Source organism: Panthera pardus, unplaced genomic scaffold (assembly GCF_024362965.1).
Source record: "Panthera pardus isolate Hobbes unplaced genomic scaffold, ASM2436296v1 HiC_scaffold_8, whole genome shotgun sequence".
NCBI lineage: Eukaryota > Metazoa > Chordata > Mammalia > Carnivora > Felidae > Panthera > Panthera pardus.
In genome coordinates, this window is record NW_026527013.1 from 9,699,155 (window position 1) to 9,723,680 (window position 24,526).

The 24,526-nt window shown below is 49.4% G+C and overlaps 1 protein-coding gene across 1 annotated transcript in view; it reads right to left on the minus strand.

Annotated features, from left to right (window-relative positions):
• The window catches only part of LOC109254011 (voltage-dependent P/Q-type calcium channel subunit alpha-1A), a 277,715-nt gene that overhangs the window by 155,881 nt on the left and 97,308 nt on the right, over positions 1 to 24,526 (minus strand). Inside the window, 2 exon segments of the mRNA XM_053897324.1 lie at positions 10,323 to 10,462; positions 13,081 to 13,186. Coding sequence (XP_053753299.1) covers positions 10,323 to 10,462; positions 13,081 to 13,186 — 246 coding nt within the window.

The following is a 24,526-nucleotide window of genomic DNA, read 5'->3' on the forward strand; positions in this document are numbered from 1 at the left end:
AATCATCTCCACTGTAGGACCTACTCCATCACAGGAAGCCTCCTCCCCCTCTCCCTCCTCTTGACTATATTTTATTGAGCCCCTACTATGTGCTAAGAATTATCCATCTAATCTTTACCTCAACCCAATGAGGGAAGTCCTAATCTGAGCCTTATGTAACAGATGAGTAAACCATTTGCCCAAAGTCACCCATTTTCTGAGAGGGAGAGCCAGGATTTGAACCCACATCCTCAAAGGGATGTCCTATCTTACCTGGGAGAGTTAAGTCCTGGTTCTGAAGTCAGTGCACGGAGGAGAAATTGCATACACCAAAAATACCCTTGACAAACCTTCAAATCATCCATAAAGTACAACATACGTAGTTTTGTATAGTTGAGTCTGGACGGTAATAAGCATGTTATAATGTGTACAGTAATATGTGACATAAAAGAATGTGAAGGGCATGATACATGTGACAGATACTGCTAACTGTCCCAACAGCCATTTCCCTCTCTCATCTTTCCCACAAGCAGAACTAGCCTCCTATAAAGTGGCAAAAATGCTGGATGCTCGTGTTTCTGGCCTGCCAGGAAGCCGGAAGTGGTCACGCGACCCAAGAATAGCCAATCGGACGTAGAGGGAGGTCTGCTGGGAACTTCTGGCCAAGACTTGTTTCTCCTAGATAAAGAAGAACCCTCCAGTGAGAGTTTTCTCTCCCAGTCATTGCTTTTCTGCCTTTGAATGAAGCTTTGAGAGGAGGCGATGTGGCAGCCATTTTGCCACCCTGGGGCAAGAAATCATGAGGTCAAAATTCGACTCACCCAGGAAGGTGGAAGGACATCCCTGAGCCACTCAGCGAATCCCGGTCCACAGATTTGTGGATATTTCTGTCAGGTAACAAAACGTCTACTTCATATTAAAGCCCCTTCTAGATGTCTCTTCTGTTATTTGAAGAGAAAAGCATTCCTAACTGATATATTGGGTTCTAGGAAGAACACGTATCATGCTCATTCCTTGGGAAAAACTCACTAAATGCAATGGCAGGTAGAAACGACCTCACTATTGGCCGTCACGGGGACGGGACACACGGAAACTTCCGGGTGGCCAAAGATCTATTTCTTGATGTGAACGGTGGTTACGAGAGTGTTTGTTTTACAACAATTACCTTGCGTTACGGTGGTTTGCTGCAGGTAGATTTTATCTTATAACAAAAAAATTTTAGTGGTAAAAGAAAAAAAAAAAGAAATGACCTCACTCTTTCATTATTATATTCACCCGGTTTCTTTTTAGATGTGTGCCAATTACATAACAATGATTTTGTGTAAAGTCAGATTCGCAGAAGATGCAATTCTGCTACACACTTTGCAGTTTCCGCTTTGGAAACATCCAGGGCTATTTCCTATGAATCAAAACTCATCAGCCCAGTTGACAAAGACCTCTCAGGCTGATCCCTCCTGTCCACCCAATCTTATAATGGTTGTACCTAACATCCTTGGGATTCCAACCTGCAGCAAAGAAAAGCAGCACCGGCCAGTGCTGGACTTTGAGAGTCTTAGGCTTCCTCCCTGCCTCTGTTCCTGACGCCAGAGTTTCTGTCCTGAAATTCTCTGGGCGGCCTCCAAAGATGCCTGTGAACAGCAATAACAAAACAACCCATGACCGTAAGCACCGACCATGCCTCTTTAGCACCACCTTGACTCCCCAAACCAAAGCTTCTTAGGGTGGAGGGGACTCCTGGGCATGAAGTCTCTGATCCTTTTTAGTCTGGGCTGTCTCCGAAAGAAGTTTTACCCACAGAGGAGCTACACACTTAGGAAATATACTCCAGCTGTCCGGCTCAGTGTGCAACCTGCACAACCATACACGGTAGGCCCGAGAACACAGCCCTGCTCAGACCCCAGCTCGTCTGTACGAACCTGTTCATACGTGTGCCATTTTATTAGTGCACAGTAGCTATCAAAGCTGATTCCAAAGGAGTTTGAGTCCATTGAGAACTCAACACATACGACACACTGTAACTCCCGGGGCAGGACCACAGACAGTAAGTAGGCAGACTCATTCTAGCCACAGCACACGTGATAGTTACGTTGACGTTCCAACTGCCCTCCAAAACGGCACCATCTGATCTAGACCAGCCGAGACGCGAGGGCATTTGGGAAGGGGCTTCTGTGCCTCAGCTTATCGCATACCGGAAGTTCCCTCAACATCGGCAGGTTACAGGCACCACTGATTCAGTCATTCTGTCAAAAACAGTGAGCGCCTACTGTGTGCCGGGCACTATGCTAGGCACGGGGGAAGAGAACCATGAGCAGAAGAAACCAAATCTCTGTCCTCGGGGAGCTTACCTAGTGGAGGGGACAGGTGGAAAATAAGGAAGTAGAATATCGAGTTTGCCGGCAAGTGACAAGGGCATAGAAAAACAACTGAAGAGAAGAAAGAGGACGGGGAGTGTCTGAAGTGTTGGACTTGTAGATAAGGGGCCAGGGGGATATTGGTGTAAAGTCTTAAAGATGAGGAAATGGATTGAGAAGAGCATGCCAGGCATAAGAACAGCAAGTGCAAAGGCCCTGAGGTGGAGACTGGCCTGAAGTGTTCAAGGAGCAGTGAGGAGCTCGGGGCAGCCGGTGTCAGGTGTGCAAGGGTGGGAGCCGAAGAGGGTGGGAGGTGATGGGGGCAGATCACGCAGATCCTTGTGGGCCGTGGTGAGGACTTTGGCTTTTACACTGAATGAGACAGGAACCAAGAGAAAAACGTGAGCAGAAGAGTGATTGGATCTAAGTTATGTGTTAAAAGGATCCTTCTGGCTGCTTGTGTTGATAACGGGCTGCGGGGGGAGGAGGGCAGAAGCAGAGAGACCCGGGCGGAGGCTGCTACCACCAGCCTGCTGAGAGATGATGAAGGCTTAGCCCAGGTGGGGGCAGCGGGGGTGGAAGAAGACAGAACCTCCTGAATTTTTGCAGCAGGATTGACCACGAGGGAGGAGGTGTCAAGATTTTTAGCCAGAGCTTCTGGAAGGATGGAGCTGCCACCGAATGATATGAAAAGATAGGAAGGGAGATACGAGAAGGATGCCCAGGAATGCAGTTTTGGACATCCTGAGTGTGAGATGCCTGTAGACTCCTCCCCACGTGGGGACTGCGAGAGAGCTCCGGGCAGAAGCCTGAAGTCTGGGGAACATCAGTACAGAAGGTATTTATACCTTTGAGACTGGCTGACATCATCCAGGGGCTTATTATAGCCAGAGAAGTCAAGAAAAACGGGGCATTCGCTTTCCTAGACCCCGTCCTCCCACACCTCAGCCATTCCACTGAGGGAGAAAAGGAGGATCAGGGCTTGACCAGCTCGAGTGTGCGGCGCGCTGTCCAGGGTGCTGAAATCTCTTACTCGCTAAGGCTTCAAACTACTGCTTCAAGACAAGGACTTTGGGCAGATGATCCACGGAATTACAAGGGATGAACTAGAAAGCAAGAAGTCAGCAAAGGGGGCACTGATGAATGGCTGTCACTGTGAGCCACTACGATTCAATCCTGTGGAGGGCCGTTTGAGAGGTTGTAGAACACCTCTGAGTCTTCTCACTGAGCAACGGAGAAGCCAGGGTATTTATACACTGACTCCCTCTCTCGCTGGTTATGGACTGCTCGTGTGGGGGTTAGACGTCTGTCACGTGGGCCCAACAAACCCCTGTGGTGCTGGAGGGGACCCTCCAACAGAGAGGTAGAAAGATGAGCGTGTTGGAGGTACAAAGAAGTGAGCTTGCCCAGGACCCGACCACCACGGGTACACTTGGAGGTGAGTGGGATGAATACGGAGGCCGTATTTACCACACACCTCCAAAGGAATTGGTTTTAATTTTCTCCCTTCAGTTAATCAACTCCCATTTATGGAGACCATGCAACGGTCCAGGGGCTCAGTTCACGGTATCTGTCACAATGTTGCCTTCTCCAAGCCCTACCATAGCCCAAGAAGGCAGACCCTATCACTACTCCCCCTCTTTCCAGGTGAGAAAACTGAGGTGTAGAGAGATCCACGCACATTCTCGAGTTCATCATCTCATCACAGAGATCCCTCCGACTCTGAAGCCCAGGTCTTAACCATTAGCCTATGCCAGTCTCCCATTTCTGGAAACCTCTTTCGCCCATTTTTTTTTTCCTTGCTACAGTGGAGTCCAAGATGGGGAAGAAAAGCAAAGATGTTCCTGACTTCCCTGGAAAACCTGACTTTAAAGAAACAATGTAGGACTCGAGAAAATGGATCCTGGTTCCAGAACCACCTGAGTTCAAATCTTGGATCTACCACTTTCGAGGTGGGTGAATTGGGCAAGGTGTTTAATCTCTTGGAGCCTTAGTTTCTTCATCTGCAAAGTTGGGGGTAATAATGATACTTCATTCGGAGGGTTGTAAGGATTAACTGAGCATATACACAAGTACAGTATATCATGTAAGTGCCTTCTAAGTTCTAATTTGTCAATGTTGCCATTGCTATTAACAACAGGTATTATGTTCATAAGGATACTGGGCTGTATATAGCTCTTTGAACTTAACTTGGGCGAGGGTCATCCTAGTCTTAGGGCACTGTCCCAGTAGAGTGGCTGAGATCCAATCTACCCTCTACTAGCTGTGGGACCCCTTGCAAGCAGCTGAACCTCTCTGAGCCTCAGGTTCATCTCTAAAAAAGGCTCGTGGAACTGAAATGTGGTAACGCACATAAAACTGTTACTACAGTGAGAGCACATAGTAAGTGCTTAATCATGGCAGCCCGCATCGTTACTACCTCTGTCACTATTATTAGAAGACAGAGAAACTAGCTCCTACCGCTAGGACATGAGGCTGTTCCCGGTGGAACACTGGTTCAGCAAATACCATGACGACCAAATGCTTTGAACAATAAAAAAGATCAACGCTCTCTCAATGCTAAAACTCCGAGGGATAAAAAGCACTTGTGCCACAGGAGGGACTCCTTCGGACACCAAGGGTGACTGACCCACTGGGGGAGAAATTAATGCAGGGGGACATTAAAACAAAACGCAGCTGGTATTTATGGGAGCTGTTTGTTAGCTGGTCTCGGGAGTGCTGATTGTGTCTTACTGTTGTTGTGTTTAGAACGCTGTTTTTATTTTCAGGCAACTCAGAACAGCAACATAGGAGGTGGGAGAAGGAGGAGAAGGTAAAGAGTGGTAACATGCATTTGCTACATTAATCAAAAAGGAAAGACAGTGTGCGGTGTGTGAGTCTGGTCAAGTCATTTTGACCCCTCTGGGCCCTAGTTTCTTCAGCTGTATAAGGAGAAGCTAGGATTACTTTTTGGAGGCTCGCTTTCTGTCTCTCTGGAAAAGGGCCACAGGCTGGGCACTTGGGGGCAGAAGGAGGAAAAAGGCAGAGCTCTGATGGCAGAACCTCAGGAGTGACATTAATCATCTACACCACTCCCACTGCCCCCAAACTGGGGTTCTAGGCTCCTTGACCTGAACATACCTTCTGCTTCTGGAAGTTTCCTGATTTGCCACCATCTCAGTGTGACTTTGGGCAAATTACTTAGCCTCTTGGTGTCTTAACTCCCTCATGAGTGAAATAAAGGGTTTGGACCCGCCAAAGTTCATTGAGTCCCCAAATTCAGTGATGCTAAGAAACCAAAGCCAATGTCCTTTCCTGATGGTCCCTGAGCACTTGGGCATTTTTCTCAATTTTGATCCCCAGTGAAACTGCCCAAAGCCTGGGGCAGTTCATAGGACCTTCCAGAAAAGAACCTCCATCTTTACAGAGTCAAAAATGTCAGGGTTGGCAAGGACCCAGAGCTCATCTGTCCCATGCCTTATCTGATGTCAGAGTATCTGTCATAGATTCCTGGACTGTTTGACTATCAATGCCACGGTCCCCAGCTTCATAAACAGCTTAGTGCATTTCCCAGAACCCTCTGATTCTCAGAAGTGTTCCCACTTGCCAGCCATTTATTTTGCTAAACATCTATGCCAGGTACAGTGCTAAGCCTGTGAACGTAAAAACAATTGTCTTCATCCCTACCCTGGTAAGTCTCTTTTGTGAACACACACCCTTGTATTACTTGACCTCCTAGATGTCTATATATATATTTGAGCATTACAGTAAAAGCTCTGTCATCTCAGAAATATAGCCAAGCTTCTGAAATTTTCCTCTTACACAGTTTCAATTTAATGACTGGACCTTCAAATACAATAGAAGCACACTTCAAATGGGGGTTGACAAAATTACAAAGTTAGAATGTCTCTGGGGCCTTGAACTCCACAGAACAGACCAAACTCCACGGGGAAGATATTTTCTGCCAAACTACACAAGAAGGCGGCAAAAACCTTCTTAATCCATGAAAAATGAATGGTGTTTTAATGCTGCAGTCTACTTAGAAATGTGAGAAGACAATGAGTTAATCAGAAAGTGCTCGTTAAAGCCACTGTTGTCCCAGCGTCAGATTAACGCACTCGGGTCCCCTCCCCCTGGAATGGGGAACTAAGAGGGTACTGCATTTGCCTGGCGTGGCATTGCAAAGAGAGCTGGGTCTGCGGGGTTTTTAGTCCCCACTCTCTGTTCCATGCTTACAGCCCAACAGGAGACTAAACAGCCCCTTGGAATTTGAAGTAATGAAATTTGAGCTGCGTGCTTGATTTGCAAGAGACAGAACCACTAGACAATAAGAGAGGATGGCTGACTGCTGGAGAAGCAACAGAGAGACAAGCAAGAGAGAGGAAGGCAGGGGAAATAGAGAGGGAAAGGAAAGGTGTTTGAAAGGAACAGAATAGTGGCTCCTGGTGGTGTTAGGAGCAGGACCCCCTGGGAATCTAATGAAAACCACAGGCCAGAAAACTATACACGTACACATAATTTTTGCGTGCAATTTCAGAGGGCTTGTGGATCCCATTAGTTCCAACTACAGACTTCCATCCTTAGGGCCTATCTGTCCGAAGATGGTCCGGATGAAGAATTTCTCCTCTAGAGTCTTAGCAGATGGCAAAAACCAGGGGGGAAAAAGGTCACCTTGTTGTCACAAAGACCCACACCCAAGTGGCTAACTACCTTATCAAACAGCCACCTCTCAACTTAATGACCACTTACTGAGACGTACTAGGCGCTCAATGGTATGTGAGCTTCTTTAGATGTTCCAAGAACCGTGTTATGAAACACCAGGGATTTTTAAGGCTTTTTCCCTGCCAGCAAGGTCAAGCCAGCCCCTGCCAGCAAAAGTCAGCCCCCAGGGAAGCATAAATTGGCACAACCACTTTGCAGAGCCATTTGCCAATGCCTCGTGAAGCTGAGGATACACAGAGTCCACGACTCAGCAACTCCACTCCCAGGTATACGCCCTAGAGAAATCCACTGGCGAGAACGAAGGGACAGCTTGGTTCAAAATAGCCCAAAGCTGGAAACACCCCAAATAGATAAATACATGGTAGAATATTCATACTGGAGAATACTATGCAGCAGTGAAAACAGACGAATGAGACCTAGCCTTGTCAATCAGATTAATCTCGTGTGGAGTGCAGAGGGAAGGCTGGAGAAGGACACATTTACGGAGAAATTTAAAACAGCGCAAAAACAGCACTATATATATTTTCTTATGTGGTCACAACGTAGAACAGGTGCTACCTGTTTCTCACATTCTTTTTTTTTTTTTTAAAAGCAGGCTTTATGCCCAGCACAGAGCCCAACGTGGGGCTCGGACTCACAACCCTGAGATCAAGACCTGAGCTGAGATCGAGAGTTGGACGCTCAACCAACCGAGCCACCCAGTCGCCCCTATTTTTTATGTCCTTATTTATACGTGTATAAAAGGGCAAATACATATAGACACAAAACTCAGAAAGTGCTTCCGGATGGGGAAGATAAAGTCACCAGGCCAGGGAAGAGAATGCAGGGGACTTACACAGCCCAGCCCCAGGGCCTTTGCATGTGCTATTCCCTCTGCCCGGCACTTTCCTCCTTCAGCCATCCTCAAGGCTCATTCACTCACCAGCTTCAGCTGTTCATTCGAATACTGCCCTCCCCGTGAAGTCTTCCCCGGTTTCCGGCCCTCCTGCCCGTAACACATCCTATCCTTTCTCTGATTTATTTTTTCTCTGTAGCCCTCACTGCCATCTAACACGCCAGACATTTCATTCATTCACTCGTTCATTCGCTTAGTCTTCCTTCACCATTGACCATCTGTTGCACACAAGGAGGGACTTTGATCTGTTTGCTCACTGCTGTGTCCCAGAGCCTGGCGCGTAACAGGTGCACAAAACATACTCCTCGAGTGATTATTTGCGTACGTGAGTATCTGTCATGTTATTCTCCACCTTTTGAATACCTGAATATTCAACAACAACAAGAACAAAGTCAGCTGTTAGAATGGTGCACAGATGGATCTCCTAGTAAGCTATGAAAAAGGTGCCCAACACCGTAACGTCTCCCTGGACCCTGTCAAAGTCCCAAGCCACGGGACTGTGGGCACGGCCAACAGAGGCCCCTCAGTGAGCACTCAGGCCCACCAGGGCTGGCCCAGGTCCTCCTAACAGACCACTCACATCCGAACGCCTCTACTGAAACAGCCCAATATTACAAGGCTCCTTTTGGGAAAAGCAACGTTGCTCAGAAACAACAAATGTGCTCAAGACCTGAGCTGCAGGAGCCCAGCCATCGCGGCATGGGTGCTGAGACCCGTGACATCTGCCAGGAGAGACGGGATCTGGAACAGCAGCAGAGCCCAGAGGAGGAATGTTATCTTAGAAGAGAACCATGACCCCACAGAGGAGAGCGATGACCCCACAGAGGAGAGGGGTGACCCCATAGAGGAGAGGGGTGACCCCACAGAAGAGAGGGGTGACCCCACAGAGGAGAGGGGTGACTCCATAGAGGAGAGGGGTGACCCCACAGAGGAGAAGGGTGACCCCACAGAGAAGGGGGTGACCCCACAGAGGAGAGGGGTTACCCCATAGAGGAGAGGGGTGACCCCACAGAGGAGAAGGGTGACCCCACAGAGGAGAGGGGTGACCCCACAGAGAAGAGCGGTGACCCCACAGAGGCCAGTGGTGACCCCACAGAGAAGAGGGGTGACCCCCAGAGGAGAGGGCTGACCCCACAGAGAAGAGGGGTGACCCCACAGAGGACAGCAGTGACCCCACAGAGGACAGCGGTGACCCCACAGAGGACAGCGGTGAATAGGGGTCTTGGAGGACAAGAGCCAGTCTCAGCTTGGAGGAGAGGACCGGGTGGGCCGACGGGCCAGAAATTCACATGAAACAGCACTGCCTACGCTGGCATCTAATACAGGACTTTCGGGTCCACGACAGAGACTGACTGGCTCCCCACCAAATCAGTCTCCCTTTCCTCCTAAGCGCAGTCTGATGTTTCCCAGCTTCCCCTGCGGTCATGTGTGTCCCGTGAATAAATTCTAGCCGAGAGAATACGAAAGGAAGAGGCAGGTGCCGGGCCCGTAAAACCTCCCAAGTACCCCTGTCCCTGCTTGTTTGTCGTCTGTGCTGTGACGCAGAGAAGCACAGAGTCCTTGGAAGATGTGGGCCAACAATGAGGAGCCTCAGCGTGGCCAGGGCCTGGGTTCCCTCAATCCCTGCTTGGAGGACAGAGCCCTGCCGACAGGGACCAACCACTTGGGACCTTCAGTGAGAAATAAACGTCCGCCGTGTGTAAGACATTACCCAGTTTTTTTTTTTTTCCTGTTGCTGTCGTAACAGCTAATGTCGCCTCACAGACGGTCCTTGGAGGAAAGCGTATACACAGTCGCCTTTCAACCACGGTGCGCTATACGCAGGTCTGAAAACCCTTCGGAGGCAGTCACTGTACCTTACCTAGACTGGTTTTCTCCATAGTTCTACCACAAACCGTTGCCCCCAGAAGTCCTCCACAGACATTTACCGGCTGGAAATAAAGACCGCCTTGGAAGAAAGGCGTCGCTAAGTGAGGCGGGAGGACCACGTGCGCGCAATTGTTAAAAACTCGAGTTCTGGTTCAAATTCCAGCTCCGCTGGCTAGGTGATCTTAGGCCAGTTCATAGCTGCGCTTCGGCTCTCTCTGCCGTCACAGGGGAGTATTAAGATTTCCTGATCCATTGGGTCGCCGAGAAGATTGGATGAGAATGCACGTAAAGCTCTTTGGAAGCTGTCAGCTCCTCCTAAGCCCTAATTCTAACTGTAGCCGAAAGCGTCTGCTGTCACAGGCAGCCAGGCTCCAGAGGTGGGTGCGAGAAGGCTCTAGACGCATACTGAAGGAAGAAGAACACAGGGACTCAGCCCTTCCTGAGCCCAGCCTGACACGCCAACCATTATGGGTCCCAAGTCTTGTTAGTTCGAGATAATTCTAAGAGGCACAGCATCTGACACTTACCCTGTTAGCACCACCACGAAGTCCATCACATTCCAACCATTCCTTAAGTAAGAGCCTTTATGGAAGGCAAACCCGAGGGCGATGATTTTAATGCCGGCCTCGAAACAAAAAATTCCAATGAAGTATGGTTCTGTGTCATCCTGGAAGGAAGAGAAGGTCAAGGTCAAGGTCTTTGGCTGGGCAGAGGGTGGGCTGATCAGGGACCCCGCCCACCCGGAGACCTCTGCCCGTTTTCCCTCACCTCTCCTACCCCACCCCTGCACTCACTGCGCCCCAATGCATCCTGCTTGGAGTTCTCTTGCCTGAAGGCTCTTGCAAGGGAAGCCGAAGCGTGGAGAAGGCACCCTCCTTCTTTCCCTTCGGCCAGCCTCACCTATCACTTGGCCAAACAGAATTGCTTGCTTGGACCTGTGTTGACGGCCGCTGGTCACATGTGTTTATTTTTTTATTATTATTTTTTTAATGTTTATTTATTTTTGAGAGAGAAAGACAGGGACAGAGTGCGAGGTTGGGGGGGGGGGTGGAGAGGAGGAACAGAGAGAGAGGGAGACACAGAATCTGAAACAGGCTCCAGGCTCTGAGCTGTCAGCACAGAGCCCGACGCGGGGCTCGAACTCACGAACCACGAGATCACAGCCTGAGCCGAAGTCGGATGCTTAACTGACTCAACCGCCCAGGCCTCCCTAATTTTGAATTAATTTAAATGAAATCACAAGAGATTCAGCGTCTCAGCCACACTAGCCACGTGCCGGTGACTGCTGTACTGGACAGTGCAGACCCAGAGCACGTCCATCACTGCAGAAAATTCTACAGGAAAGGACTGGTTTGGAATGTTTGTCACATGCATCACTCAACACCTTTAAGGCTGGACCCTCTACACCAACCTCACCCCCAAATCTGACATTCGTGATGGTTCTCAGCTGGTATGCACCAGCACAGCTGTTCAGGTTGTGAAAATATTGGAATAACACTTCTGCATTTGCTGGCAAATGGCCAGTGCCCTGGCCACCAGCCCCTCACTAAACCTCCTGCCAGTTCTGGCTTCCAGCTGATAGTCTATAACCTTTGAAATTAAGCTATCATCTCGGCTCCATCAGAGCCCCTACATGGATGTTTTCCAATTTGTTACGAAGTTTCTCAAGCTTCAATCACTTGAATTTTGCCTTCACGATGCTTTCCATATCTCCTTGCCAGGCTACTATTTGCTTCCTATTTTTCCAGTTGACTCTTTTTGCTTAGCTTCATCTTAAGCAAAACCAAAAAAAAAAAAAAAAAAAAAAAAAAGTCCTGAAATCATAGGTTTGCCGGGTTAGTGATATTTTTTTTAGAATACACATGATAATTCATAACTATTAAAATTTAGATGTCTTGAGACCCATCCATACTTTGTGGATTAGGAATGAGTAGATTCTTACATCCCCCTACCTACCCTTGAGTCATTACGGTGGTTCTGGAAAGGTGACAGAAAGGAAAGAAGTCTCTTTCACTGCACTGTGAGAATGCCAGGAGAGGAACCAGCGGGCTCGGGGATGGGTAAGGGGATCGAGAAGGATCTCGGTGCTAGTTTGAGTAACTTTTTTTTTTTTTTTAACCCCCAGAGCTGGCATCCATGATAGGAAACACAGAGGACAGAAGAACAAAGCCAAATGACATCATATACAAACAACCAGGCTAACATCAGAATGTGGGACGTTCCTTAGGGCAATCAGACTAGTTTCTGCAATAAGTCAAGGGTAGGAGGGAAAAAAAATAATGGCTTTAGATTAAAAGGCTTAAGCGATGTTACAAAATCCAGTCCCCGCTTGGATCCTGGTTTGAACAAACCAACTGCAAGATGCTATTTCTGAGACGATCGCAAAAATTCGATTCCTGACTGGTCTTAGATGATTCCAAGGAACCACTGTAAATCACGTTGGGTGTAAAAATGTCACTGTGGTAATGTAAGAAAATGCCCATATTTTTAGCAATGCAAGACTTCAATGAATTGACAAGCTGTCTGGGATTTGCCTTAAAATATTTTGGCCAGGAGAGGTGCCTGGGTGGCTCAGTCGAGTAAGCGTGCAACTTCAGCTCAGGTCATGATCTCATGGTTTTTGAGTTTGAGCCCCACATGAGGCTCTGTGCTGACGGCTCGGAGCCTGGAGCCTGCAGCCTGCCTCGGATCCTGTGTTTCCCTCTCTCTGCCCCTCCCCCGCTTGCGCTCCGTCTCTCAGAAATAAATAAACGTTAAAAAAACAAAAAATATATATGTATATATACACATATACACACGCACACGTATATATATACATACGTGTGCGTGTGTATATATATATATATATATTGGCCAGAAAAGACAAAACCGATGAAATGAAAGGGGACAGAGGACACGAATAAGGCAAAATCTTGACAACTGTGGATCTGGGTGATGGGTTCATGGAGGGGTTCATTGTACCGTTCTCTCCATTTCCACATACAGTCGATCTTTTTCACAAGAATTCTGTTTCTCGTACGATGTTCCTGTGGCCAGCGTGAACATCCGTCACCCGCTGCCCTCCTGGCTGGCACCAGGTTTTTCAGGTCTGGGGGGTGAGGAGCGAAGGCATCTTGCTCCCCAGATTATCGGTGTTCACGAATTTAGGGGCCCCGGGTGGGAGGCTCACGATCCAGCTCCTGACTCCGAGTCCGAGAGCCCGCTCTGCCCTCTGCTCCCGCGGCCACAGCAACTTGCCTCTCAAGCGAAAGAGAGACCCCCTCAAGACAGGGAGACATCACTCACCAGTCGTTCAGACATGGGGGTCTTGTCATCGTCAGGCAGGTGCTGCTCCAGGGCAAGGACAATGCAGTTTGCTATGATGGTGGCTAAAATCATATATTCAAAGGGAGTACAGAGGAATTAAGGAAAATCCTTCCAACTTGTTGAGGTGCACAGCAAAACTCGGCAGAAGGTCAGGGGGGGTCCCCATACGCCCCCTGCCCCCTCCCCCATTCTCAACACCCCCCCACACACACACCAGCGCAGAGCATTTGTTACACTCGATACACTGACGCATCATTATCACCCCGAGTCCAGAGCTTACGTCACGGTTCACTCTCGGCGCCGAGCATTCAGGAGGTCTGGACAAGTATACAATGACACGTATCCACCGTGAGATGTCCTACGGAGCAGTTTCCCTGCTCTAAAAACCCAGCAGGTAAGTCTGTGAGAAAAACGCAGACGTGATTCCTCTATCGCACCTCCAACATCCAACGAACAAATATTAATTCAGCACCCACTGGGTGCCAAGCCCTGTTCTGGGCAGTGGGGACACACCTTATAGCCAAACAGACAAAAATCTCTGCCCTTGGGCCACCCGAGTGGCTCAGTCAGTTAAGCATCGGATTCTTGACCTCGGCTCAGGTCATGATCTCACGGTTCATGGGATGGAGCCCTGTGTCGGGCTCTGTGCTGACAGCACGGAGCCTGCTTGGGGTTTTCTCTCTCCCTCCCTCTCTGCCACCTCCCCTGCTTGCATTGTCTCTCTCTCTCAAAATAAATAAATACACCCCCCCAAAAAATTACAGTAGTCAGGTCTGACACCGAAAGCGTGAGTTAACAAAAGAAAATACCGATAAACCAGACTTCATCAAAATTAAAAACTTTTGTGCATCAAAGGGCATTATCAGGAAAGTGAAAAGGCGATGCACAGAATGAGAGAAAATACTTGCAAATCGTATCTCTGATAAGGGTCTGGTATCCAGAATATATAAAGAACAATCACAACTCAACAACAAAAAGACAAAAGAGTCCCATTAAATAACGGGCAAGTGGCCTGAAGAGATATTTCTCCAAAGAAGATATTTAAATAGCCAATCAGCACACAAAAAGATACTCAATATCCTCAGCTGTTAGGGAACTGCCAATCTAAACGCAATGAAATACTGCTCCATAGCCACTAGAGGAAAAAAACCACAACAGAACAGACCAGAAATCAGTAAGTGTTGGCAAGGATGTGCGAAACTGGAACTTCTGCGCTTGGCTGTTGGGCATGTAGAGTGGTGCGGGCTTTTTAGAGACAACCGTTTGGTGGTTCCTCAAAAAAGATGTACAGAATGACCGTAGGATCCAGCGATATATGTCCTGGGGACACATCCCGGAGGATAGCAAACAGGGCACCGAAAGGCACGCTCATGGCAGCAATATTCTCAAGGGCCAAGAGGTGGCAACAACCCCCACGTCCCTCGGTGGATGAACGGGCGAACACAACGTGGTCTGTCCCCGCAGCGGGATATTACTCCGCCATAAAAACGAAGTGGTAATACACGCCACAGTGTGGACGGACCTCAAAACCGTAAATGCGGTGTGAAAGAAGCCGGACGCAAGAGGCCGCGCGGTGTATGATTTTGCGCATGTAAAATGTCCAGAACAGGCAAATCGATGGGGTCAGGAAGTAGACCAGTGGTGGCCAAAAGCTGGGGGAAGGGGTTGGGGAGTGACTGCTTATTGGTTTGGAACTAGACAGATCGTGTCCAAGAAACACTACGAACGTACTAAATGCCACTGAATTCGTCACTTAAAAATGGTTAATACGGTCCTGTGAATTTCACCTCGATACAAAAAAAAACACACAAAAAACCAATATGGTGGTCAGGGCAGGTGTCTGAGAAGCCGACCTTTCAAGATCTGACAGAGGGAAGGGGTAGTCCACGCGGCTATTTCCAGAGGTACAGACTGTCCAGGCACAAACTCCTTCCTGCATCGCGGGGACGCTCCTCTGGGTTGACGAGGCCGCCAGAGTCCCGCTGGAGCGTCTGTACTTGGGGAGGGTCTGTCCTGCTCTGTTCACATTAAGGCCTGATCTGCTGATCAGGCGGTGAGCCGGAATGTCTCGTCTCCCTCCCCGCCTCATGCCAGACCCACAGAGGCACCCCCTGACCAATCTCTGAGAAGTGGGTTATAAGCGGGTCGTGTAAGGAAACAGATGTCGGTGGGGAAAGCCATAGGGTGTCGGTTACTCTGGGGCAGAGGTCCCCTACCTGCGGTTCACTGCACGGCGATGAGTAGAGCCCTGGCCTCCACCCACCGGATGCCAGGAGCATCCCCCCCTCTCCAGCTATGACAACCAAAAATGATCTCCAGATAGTGCCAAGTGTCCCCCGGGAACACAGAAACCCACTGTTCTGCAGAAGGATCAAAGAGCAGGTGTTGATGAGGTTGGTCCCATGAAACCGCTGGGCTCCTCCCAGTTTTCTATGTTGGAAGCTTAACTTGCCTCGTTCCCTCTTTGGGCCCTGAAGTTAGGTCTGGCATTTGGGGAGCTGCACAAAACCAAGGGATCTTATAGGTTGGACTCACTTCCCAGGTGGGGAGAAGAAAGTCGGAAACAGACAACCCAAGAGCAAGAGTCTAAGAAAACCAGGAAAACCAGGCCTTCTTTGTCACCAGCCTCGGCCTTTGCCTCCAGCTCACAGCGGCTGAGCTGCGCTCCGTGCACACTCTGAAAAGCAAATCTGACGCCAACAAAAGCCGGCCCTGCCGACGAGCGCCTCTGATTGGCTTCCTGCCTCCGAGCTGACAGTCATTAGGAGCACAGAGAACAAAGCTGGGCTGTGTTGCACAAATACTCCATTCTGCCTCACCCTGCAGCCCAGAAAATAAGAGACAATATTTGTATACAGAGAAGCAACGCCAAGCCCTTCCCTGGCCTCCCCTCGCTGAGGCTTCTGAAGCCATGATTTGAATCTGATGATTTCCCTTCCCTTCCCCGCCAACTAGCTCCTTGCCCGCTTCGGCACGGAGCTGCCGGCTCCCTCCTGGCGGGGAGCGGGGGAGGGGGTACGTGGCCTCCTGCCCCTTAACAGCTGGGATGTGACTTCCTTTCCATCAGACTTGAGCTGAGGTTCCAGGAAGAGTCCCAGAAGACTGGCAGCAAGCAGCATCTTCCTGGGCTGCGTTATCAGGGTTTCAATTGCCCAGTGTCGCCTGAATTTCAGACCCGGGGCCCGCTGGGTATGGTGATGAAGCCTTAGTCAGCATGGGGGAGAAGAGGAGGAGGCTGCCCGCTCCTACCTTATTTCTGTTTCTTATTTCTCGTCCAACGTGGCAGTACTGGGTGTCAGGTGTTACCTCCTTCCCCCTCCACGCACACACAGGCCCCGCCAACGTCCACAGACCTGCCCCAGAAGGGACCCCGCGACGCTGACCTTATACCCTCACCGGCTGCCTCCTTCGGGAATGCAAAGTCTCGGGCCCCTCGCTGACCTGCTGAGTCAGAATCTGCATTTTAGCAACACCTTCCCGGGGTGGGGAGGGGGTCTGTGTGCACACCGAAGTTTGGGAAATGCTGCCCCAGATCTATTTCAGAGGTGGGAGGGGAAAGGTAACTGTGGTTCTGAGTCATCCCCAAAGAGGTGGGGGCTCCTCTCTCTCCTCCACTTTCTGACCCCAGGAGGAGAGTTCAGGAGTCCTGGACGAGCCTTCCGCTCTCACCCAGGCTACGGGGGCTGGTAAGAAACCCAAGATCTTGAAGACAGAACAGCAGCACTGAAATGGGACAAGCATGCAACAAAGAAAACTCCAGCTTAACTGACATGGAAGGACTCACAGCGTTCCCACGGCCCCCATCTCACTCAGAAGAAGAGCCAGTCCTGCCGGTAGCCAGTGAGACCCCGCATGACCTCCCCGCATCACCTCCCCGCTCTCATCTCCTTCCATCTCCCCTTGTTCCGCCAGCTGCAGCCACAGTGGCCCTCCTCCGTGTTCCCCAAACACCAGCCACGTTCCACCGCAGGACCTTTGTACCTGCTGTCCTCTCTCCCGGAATAGGCTTTCCCCACAGACCCAAATGGTTCCCTCCCTCACTTCTTTCAGGTCTTTCCTCAAAGGCTGCATCCCCACTGAGGACTTAACCCCCTTGCCCTGCTTCCCCCCCCCACCTTGGCCCCGGTCCCCAGTCAAACATCTGCTCTGTTTGCCTTCTTTATCTTGTTCACCGTTTGTCTGCCTTACTAGACTCGATGGCAGCAGAGATTTTTGTCTACTTTGCTCACGGCTTGGTTCTCAGCACCTAAGAGAGCGTCTGCTTTATAGTAGGTGCTCAATAAACACCTGTATGAGGAAGAAAAGGTGGGTAGGTCCTGGTCTTTGCATCTCTCCCCCCACTTCATTGCATGCCAAGTCTCGATGGGCACGTTAGGCACACAATCAGCTTCTTGAAATATGCACTGATGTGGCTGGCATGCAGACACAAAGATGGGGCTCTGGGCTCTCGGCACGGCAGCAGATGCCTTGCCCCAGGCAGAAGTCAAAGGTAGTCCAGGCAGGGGGAGGTGAGGTTTTCTCAGCCCAACCCCAAGTCGTGCCCGATCCTCCCAATTTAGAAAGCCTGGGTTCTAACTCACAGCTGCGGTGAGCAATGCCTCTGCTCGCTGCGCTGAGCCTTCCTGCTCCCCGATTGGTTCGGGGAGAAAGCACCTGTGTCAGCGGGATCCAGAATAATCAGCCAGCCAGCCGAAGAGGCCAAGGCGGGCGGGGCGGGTAGCTGGGGGGGGGGGGAATGTGGGGAGAGGAGATGAAAGGAGAGAAGCATCCCTGATGGGAGGAAAAGCTGGCTCCTGAAATGGCTTGTGGAAGTCAGGATAGCAAACAGCCCTGCAGGCAAGGGCAGATACACAAAGCTCCGCCCACAATTAGATTGATCAGGACCCACAGAGGCCCCAGCAAGGGGCTGCGTGTGACACTGAAAATGACCAAGTGATTCTTCCCAGGGAAGAAGGGCTGCGTCTGCTAACAGGAGCTGCTCTTGGGGTCCAGAACATCAAGGAAAATCAATCTGCAAAGTGTAGGCCTGGCTGAGGGCTCCAGCCCCTTAGCAAGACCTTGCAAAATGTCTAAGTCGTTCACTCTTCTCTTTGTGAGGCCCCATCCCTATCTCATTCCCAGCCTCCTGTGGTGGTTGTGAAAATCAAATCAGGTTTGTTAACTCATCAAGACCTTTTCTCTACGACGGGGTCTGCCTGATGTTCTGAGGAAACAGATATTTCAGTTAGTCAACCAAGCAGTTGAACTTGTGTGGAGAAGCCAAAGAGACCTTATTTTCATGTTCGTTCCGTGCTCATCACAATTACCAGGAAAAGAGCGGGGGGTACCAGGGTGCTCGATGTATGGGTTTAGGACATATTCCTTGCTTCGCTAAACAAATGCCACCATTTAACTCGGCAATATGATAAACTATTATGGGGCCATTAACAGGCACAACAACCATAATTACAGCTGCTGTTTATCGAGCGCTTCACTGGGCAGACACCGTGCTAAGCATTTTACACTCGTTTCAGTTAATTCTTTGCAACAATTCTACAAGGTGGGTTCTGTTGCAAGCCCCATTTTCCAGATAGGGAGATCAAGGCTCAGGGAGGTTAAATAAATTGCTCAAGATCACACAGGCTATACCGGAAGAGCTAAGGGCTCACCCCAAGATCTATGCTTGTAAGCTGGTGGTCCCCAAAGACCACTCAGCTGCTTACCCTTATTAGAAGAGGGATAGTTTTGTCTTTATTTGAAAACTGGAGTTGGGGCACACCTGGGGCCTTAACCATATGGATGAGACCAATGGATTAGACCTCACCTGCGTCCCAACGGCCACCATTTAACGCATGCTAATCCATGCCCTCAGAAACCTATCCCAAGTGGGTTAGATTAATGAAAATTTTAACCTCCAATACCCCAAAGAGTCTCCAGTTCTCAGACACAGGGTTCAAAGTCTCCAACGCACAGTACCAACCAAAAATCAAGCCTAGGGAAGGGCGTTACACCAGCTGATCAGCTTGAGACTCTAGTGGCGAGGACGCATTAACAAGGGCAACTCTGGGTACTGCCCGGGATGTTTTCAGCACCGCGGCCAGCGACAAGCGGTGAAGTTTAATTTCACATCCACCCCAGACAGTACAAGCCTGGGGCAGAGCAAGGAAACCCAGCGTCAAGTATTAACATTCTCTGTGACATTTGTAAAGATCTACATTTCACATCTGGGGTAGAGACAGAAAAAAAAAAAAAAAAAAGATTCATTATGTCACCAGGAAAATCAGATGAAGAGAAAATTAAAAACCCAACACCAAATAGGTGTGATGTGTCATTTTTTTAAGTTTATTTATTTTGAGAGAAGGAGGGGAGGAGGGGCAGAGAGAGAGAGAGAGAGAGAGAGAGAGAGAGAATCCCAAGCAGGCTCTGCACTGCCAGCACACAGCCCAACATGGGGAATGAACTCACAACCGTCATGACAGTATCATGACCTGAGAAATCAAGAGACGGACACTTAACTGAATGAGCCACCCAGGTGCCCCTGTTTTTCTAAATATTATCTAAGGATTCTCAACACGTTGGTCCCCAAAAGAGAAGTCTACCCAGGGCAGCTGGATCATGCTTCTGCTCAGAAAACTGGAAATACATGCACGAGAAATCGTAGAGCAGAGTGATTAAAAGGGTTTGGGAGTCAGACGTGGTTTGGAGATTTATCTTCCTTCTCTGAGCCTCAGTTTCCTCACTCATAAAATACAAAATGTAGTGCCTACCTCATAGGGCTGCGTGAGAACAGAATGAGTGGACACGGACAATACACTTAGAACAGGACCTGGCATCGCAGTACGTGCTCAATAAACGTTGAGTGTTTAGTTACAATTTACTCTGGTTCCTGCAATGGAATTTAATATTAAGAAAACTTAACATGTTTACAAAAGCAGAAGATGGGGTGCATCTCATTGTGATCGTGCAATCGATGCTTAAGTTAGTATTTTTACCGTAGGGGCACCTGGGTGGCTGAGTCGGTTGAGCGCCCGACTTCGGCTCGGGTCATGATCTCACGGCTCGTGAGTTCAAGCCCCGCGTCGGGCTCTGTGCGGACAGCTCGGAGCCTGGAGCCTGCTTCCGATTCTGTGTGTCCCTCTCTCTCTGCCCCTAACCCACTCGCGTTCTGTCTCTGTCTCTCTCAAAAATAAATAAACGTTTAAAAAAATTTTTTTTAATTATTGTTTTTACTACAATTGCAGTGACCAGTATTATAAGCCTTTCCTGGTCCTTTCTACCCATGTAAGTCTCGGTCTCTTCCCTTCACTGGAGGCCATCAACACCTACTCTCATCGTGGGATTATACAATGTGACTTTGTGTGTGTGTCTGGTGTCCTTCATTCAGCGTCATGTTTCTGTGTGTCCCAGCACTTTGTTCCTTTTTACAGCTGACTAGTATTCCTTTGTAAGGATGCGCAGTGCAATTCCTTTATCCATTCACCCACCGATGGCTGTTCCAATCTCTTGGCTACCCAAAATAAGTAAATTAATAGAGACAAAACGCAGATTCACATTTGCCAGGAGGTGAGGGAAGCAACTGCCTGATGGGAACAGGATTTCCTTTTCAGGGTGGTGATTCGGAACAATGAGAATATACTAAATGCCACTGAACTATTCACTTTAAAATGTTTAATTACATTACATGATAGAATTTCTCAACAATTTCTTCCATTTGTAAAAAAAAAAAAAAAGAAAAGAAAAGAAAAGAAAAGAAAAGAAAAGAAAAGAAAAGAAAAAACCAAAAAAAAAAGTCTTGCTGGTTTGCTCCTTTTCTTGCTCCTAGATTCTCCGAGGTTCCGCGATAATGTGTTTACGTGCTCATTCTCTCCTCTGAGCCATGAACTATGAACAGAAACCCCACCCAGACAGCCTTCAAGATCGTTCTTTTTAAATAACAAATGGGTTCAGTTATAAAAGGAATACGTGCTTATTGGGTTTTTTTTTCCATTTTACAATTTATATCGTGTCATTTAAAAAGTGAAGAGCCCGTACCTAAGCCCACTGGCCACAGATAGCCCACCACTAGCAATTTGCTGCTTATTTTTCAGATTTTTCCCTACACGCATTCTTTACACTGCCTGCCGTCTCTTCCTGAGTTACTCTTCCCCTAAATACGGGCAGGGCTCATTCCCTTGCATCCATCAGGTGGTACAAAAACATCTTCCCAGCGAGGTTTCCCTGGGCTCCCAGATCTGAAGTCTCCGCCCGGCCAACATCACCATCCCTCTTCCCTCTTTGTTTTTTGCTGTTTTTTATTTTTTTAGCAACTTATCGCTTCAAACTACACATTTTATTTATTTGTCTTACTGCCTCGGTCTCTTACTGGAACGTCAGCCCCTTCGGGGGCTTGTTCTCAGCTGGCTCCCCAGCATCTAGGGCCCATCACACACCAAGCGCTCGATAAATACTACCGAATGAGTGAAAACAAACGTACGACATTGCATTTTCCCCTTTTATAAAAACGGGATGGTGCTACGCAAATTCCACCGCTTGCCGCGCCCCTCACCACACTGGACACATTTTTCCCTGTTGGTACATTGGCTCTTCCTCTTTTAAAAGGCCGTGCGGTATTCTTGCGAAGGAACGCCCCATCATTTAATATTCCCCTAAATGCTTCCAGTTTGTCTCTCTGACAAGCAGGGCTGTGATGAATAACCTGACCAGGCAATCACATTCCCTGGGATGTCCCCTGTGTCCAGGGAGGCCTTCTCCTCACGTGTTGTACTGTCGCCCTGGGCAGTGGGCAGTGAAGTCCTGCATTTCCTGGCGTCTCCTCTGTGCATTTCATCTACCCCTTGGCTTAAACGCAAACTTGGAAATTCCCTGTAGGCCATCAACTCCAAGGCCAAGAGGACCACCAGCAGCTTCAAATTAGTCCCCAAGAACGAAAGGGAAATCCAGCCCAGGGAGAGGTCTGCCGTGATTGCCCCCAAGGAAACCCAGTGAGGCCACGGAGAAGGGCCCCAAGAAGTGTCGAAAAAGCCAAGACATCTCCATGAAGGTTCCCTCCCCCCAACCAGTGCCACTGGGCTCAGCAGGAAGTCTGAAGTCCAAAGTCCAAGACGCTGAGGCCCCCAGGAAAACAAAAGCTGAGAGCAAGACTCTGGTGGAGCCGGTTACTTTCTATGACCTTCCATTTCCATTGGAAAGACCACCGTCCACAACGGTCCATTCCTTCTTAATCACTGGAAAACATCCCTACCTCCTCATCAGTAACCGCTGTCAACTCCAGCCACACGTGCCTAGAAGCGACACCAGCCACCTTCAAAATACCTTTGCCCAGCACCCTCTCCTGCCTCCATCTCCTTCCTTGCCAGCCTTGCACAGGTTGGCTGTATATCATTTCCCTGCATTTCCTTCCCTCCGGGAAAGAGCCCGCCCCCGGATGAACCACACCAGTTGCCTTTCCCGTGCTTCAGATCAGTGATCTGGGCTGATGATGTTAAACTCATGATCTTAAATTCGAGAAGTCTAGCATCCTAGCTGGGAGAGAATACCAGGGCATACTGGAGCACTGCTAGGAATGACCCCATTTAGGGAAATTAATATCCTCCCATCATTAGAAACCCCACCTCTGTCTCCAAATTTCCCTCCGGCCACCAATCCATTTCTCTGCTCCCCTTCGTAAAGAAGGAGTTGGCTTCACGCGTTGCTCCCGCTTTTCCACCTTGATTTTTCCCCTATCCTCCCCTCCCCCCTAGACTGGCTTCTGCCTCCATCACTTAACCGAAACTCTTCCAGTGAGGATCACCAAAGACCTACCTCCAGGCTGCCAAATCCCAGGCCCACCTTTCTGTGCTCGGATTCCTTGGCCACACATTCCTTTTGTGTTTGCTCCTGTCTTCCTCTGTCTCCCCTTCCCACTCCTTTTCTACTCGATCTCGAAGCGTTGGTCTTCTCTGGGGCTCGGCCCTAGCTAACCTCTTCTCTACCCATATCCGCCTTCTAAAGGCCTCACGCATTGGGATATGTTGTGCCATCCTCCTAATGCCCTTCCCTCTCCCCCCAGTATCTATCCACTCATCACTCTTCTTGGTGTCCTGGGAGAGGCAAGGTTGGCTCTTGGCTCATCTTCCTGCTTTCCAGGTAGGTTTGGTCAATGGGAAGCACCAACAGGAGACCAGAAGGAAGAAGGAGGAGTTCACCCCATTTCCTCCCTACTACAGCTGGGTCCCGTTGTGCCTTCCCACAGGCACCTCCGACCGCACGGAACTGTCTGTATCCATTTCCGAGGGCTGCCATGACGAATTACTACAAACCGGTGGCTTGAAACAACAGAAGTCTATTATTTCAAAGTTGTAGAGGCCAGAACCCCACAATCAAGCTATCGAGAAGACAGAGCCGCCTCCGAAGGCTCTAGGCTAGGATCCTTCCTTGCTTCCTTCAGCTTCGGGGGGCTCTGGGCATTCCCCAGCTTGTGGCCATATCACTCCATCCTCTACCTCTGCCTTCACATGACCTTCTCCTGTGTCTCTCCCCCCCCCCCCACCTCCCCTCCTAGGAAGCCTGGTCATAGAATTTGCTCACCGTCACATCCTCAGCACCCCTTCCAGTGCCAGGCACCTAGCAAAACCCCAGTCGATGTTCACTGAACGAGCAAATGAATCCACATCCACATTTCCCTCTACATCTCCAGGGCAGTTCTTTCTGTGCCTTCCAATCTTCTGTCTTTTCTCTTCCAGCTCTCTCGGCTGTTGGGCTGGCAGCCCAAGTCAAACCGACTCTCCAGAAAGTCCCAAGCCCCCGATGCGACTCCTTCACCTGCTCCCCGTGCCCTCCCCCCACACGTTTGGGTCTGTCTGGCCTTTTCCTCTGAAGCTTCTCCTTGAAGCTTCAGCATTAAAAATAATAATAATAAACCAACATATTCTATGCCTCCAAAAGAAGCTTTTACTTTTGCAAACTCTATTGATTTAATCCTAGAGGCTGCTGGCGGCGGTCCCAGGAGCTTAATCAATACGACAACACCCAGCACGGCCGGAACATCAGGGAACCTCAGCCAAGACCTTCTGCTTGGGTCTTCACTGACCCTGACTGCAGCTCTCGCAACGAAGGAGAGAGACTTACAGTAGGGCACAGGACATTTGCAATCGCTCCAGGATCCTGCTTAGGTGAGCACAAGGAAATGCCTTCAAGCTTGAGGTGCTTTGGAGCTGTTCGTTAATTTGCCACTGCAGCTGAGTCCCGGGGGGGCTAAGCAAGCAAGAAACCAAAGCTAACAGAGAAACCCCGCAGGTTCTAGGACCTGAGTAAAACCTCCCTGGTGGGATGACCAGGCAAAGGGGAGGTGGGGAGCAGTAAGACGAAGGGGGGAGAATGAAAACTTGAACGAGACAGGACTTCCTTGACCCCACAGCAGATACTAAGGGATCAGGGAAAGAGGGGGAGAAGGCCACGGAAGAAGGAG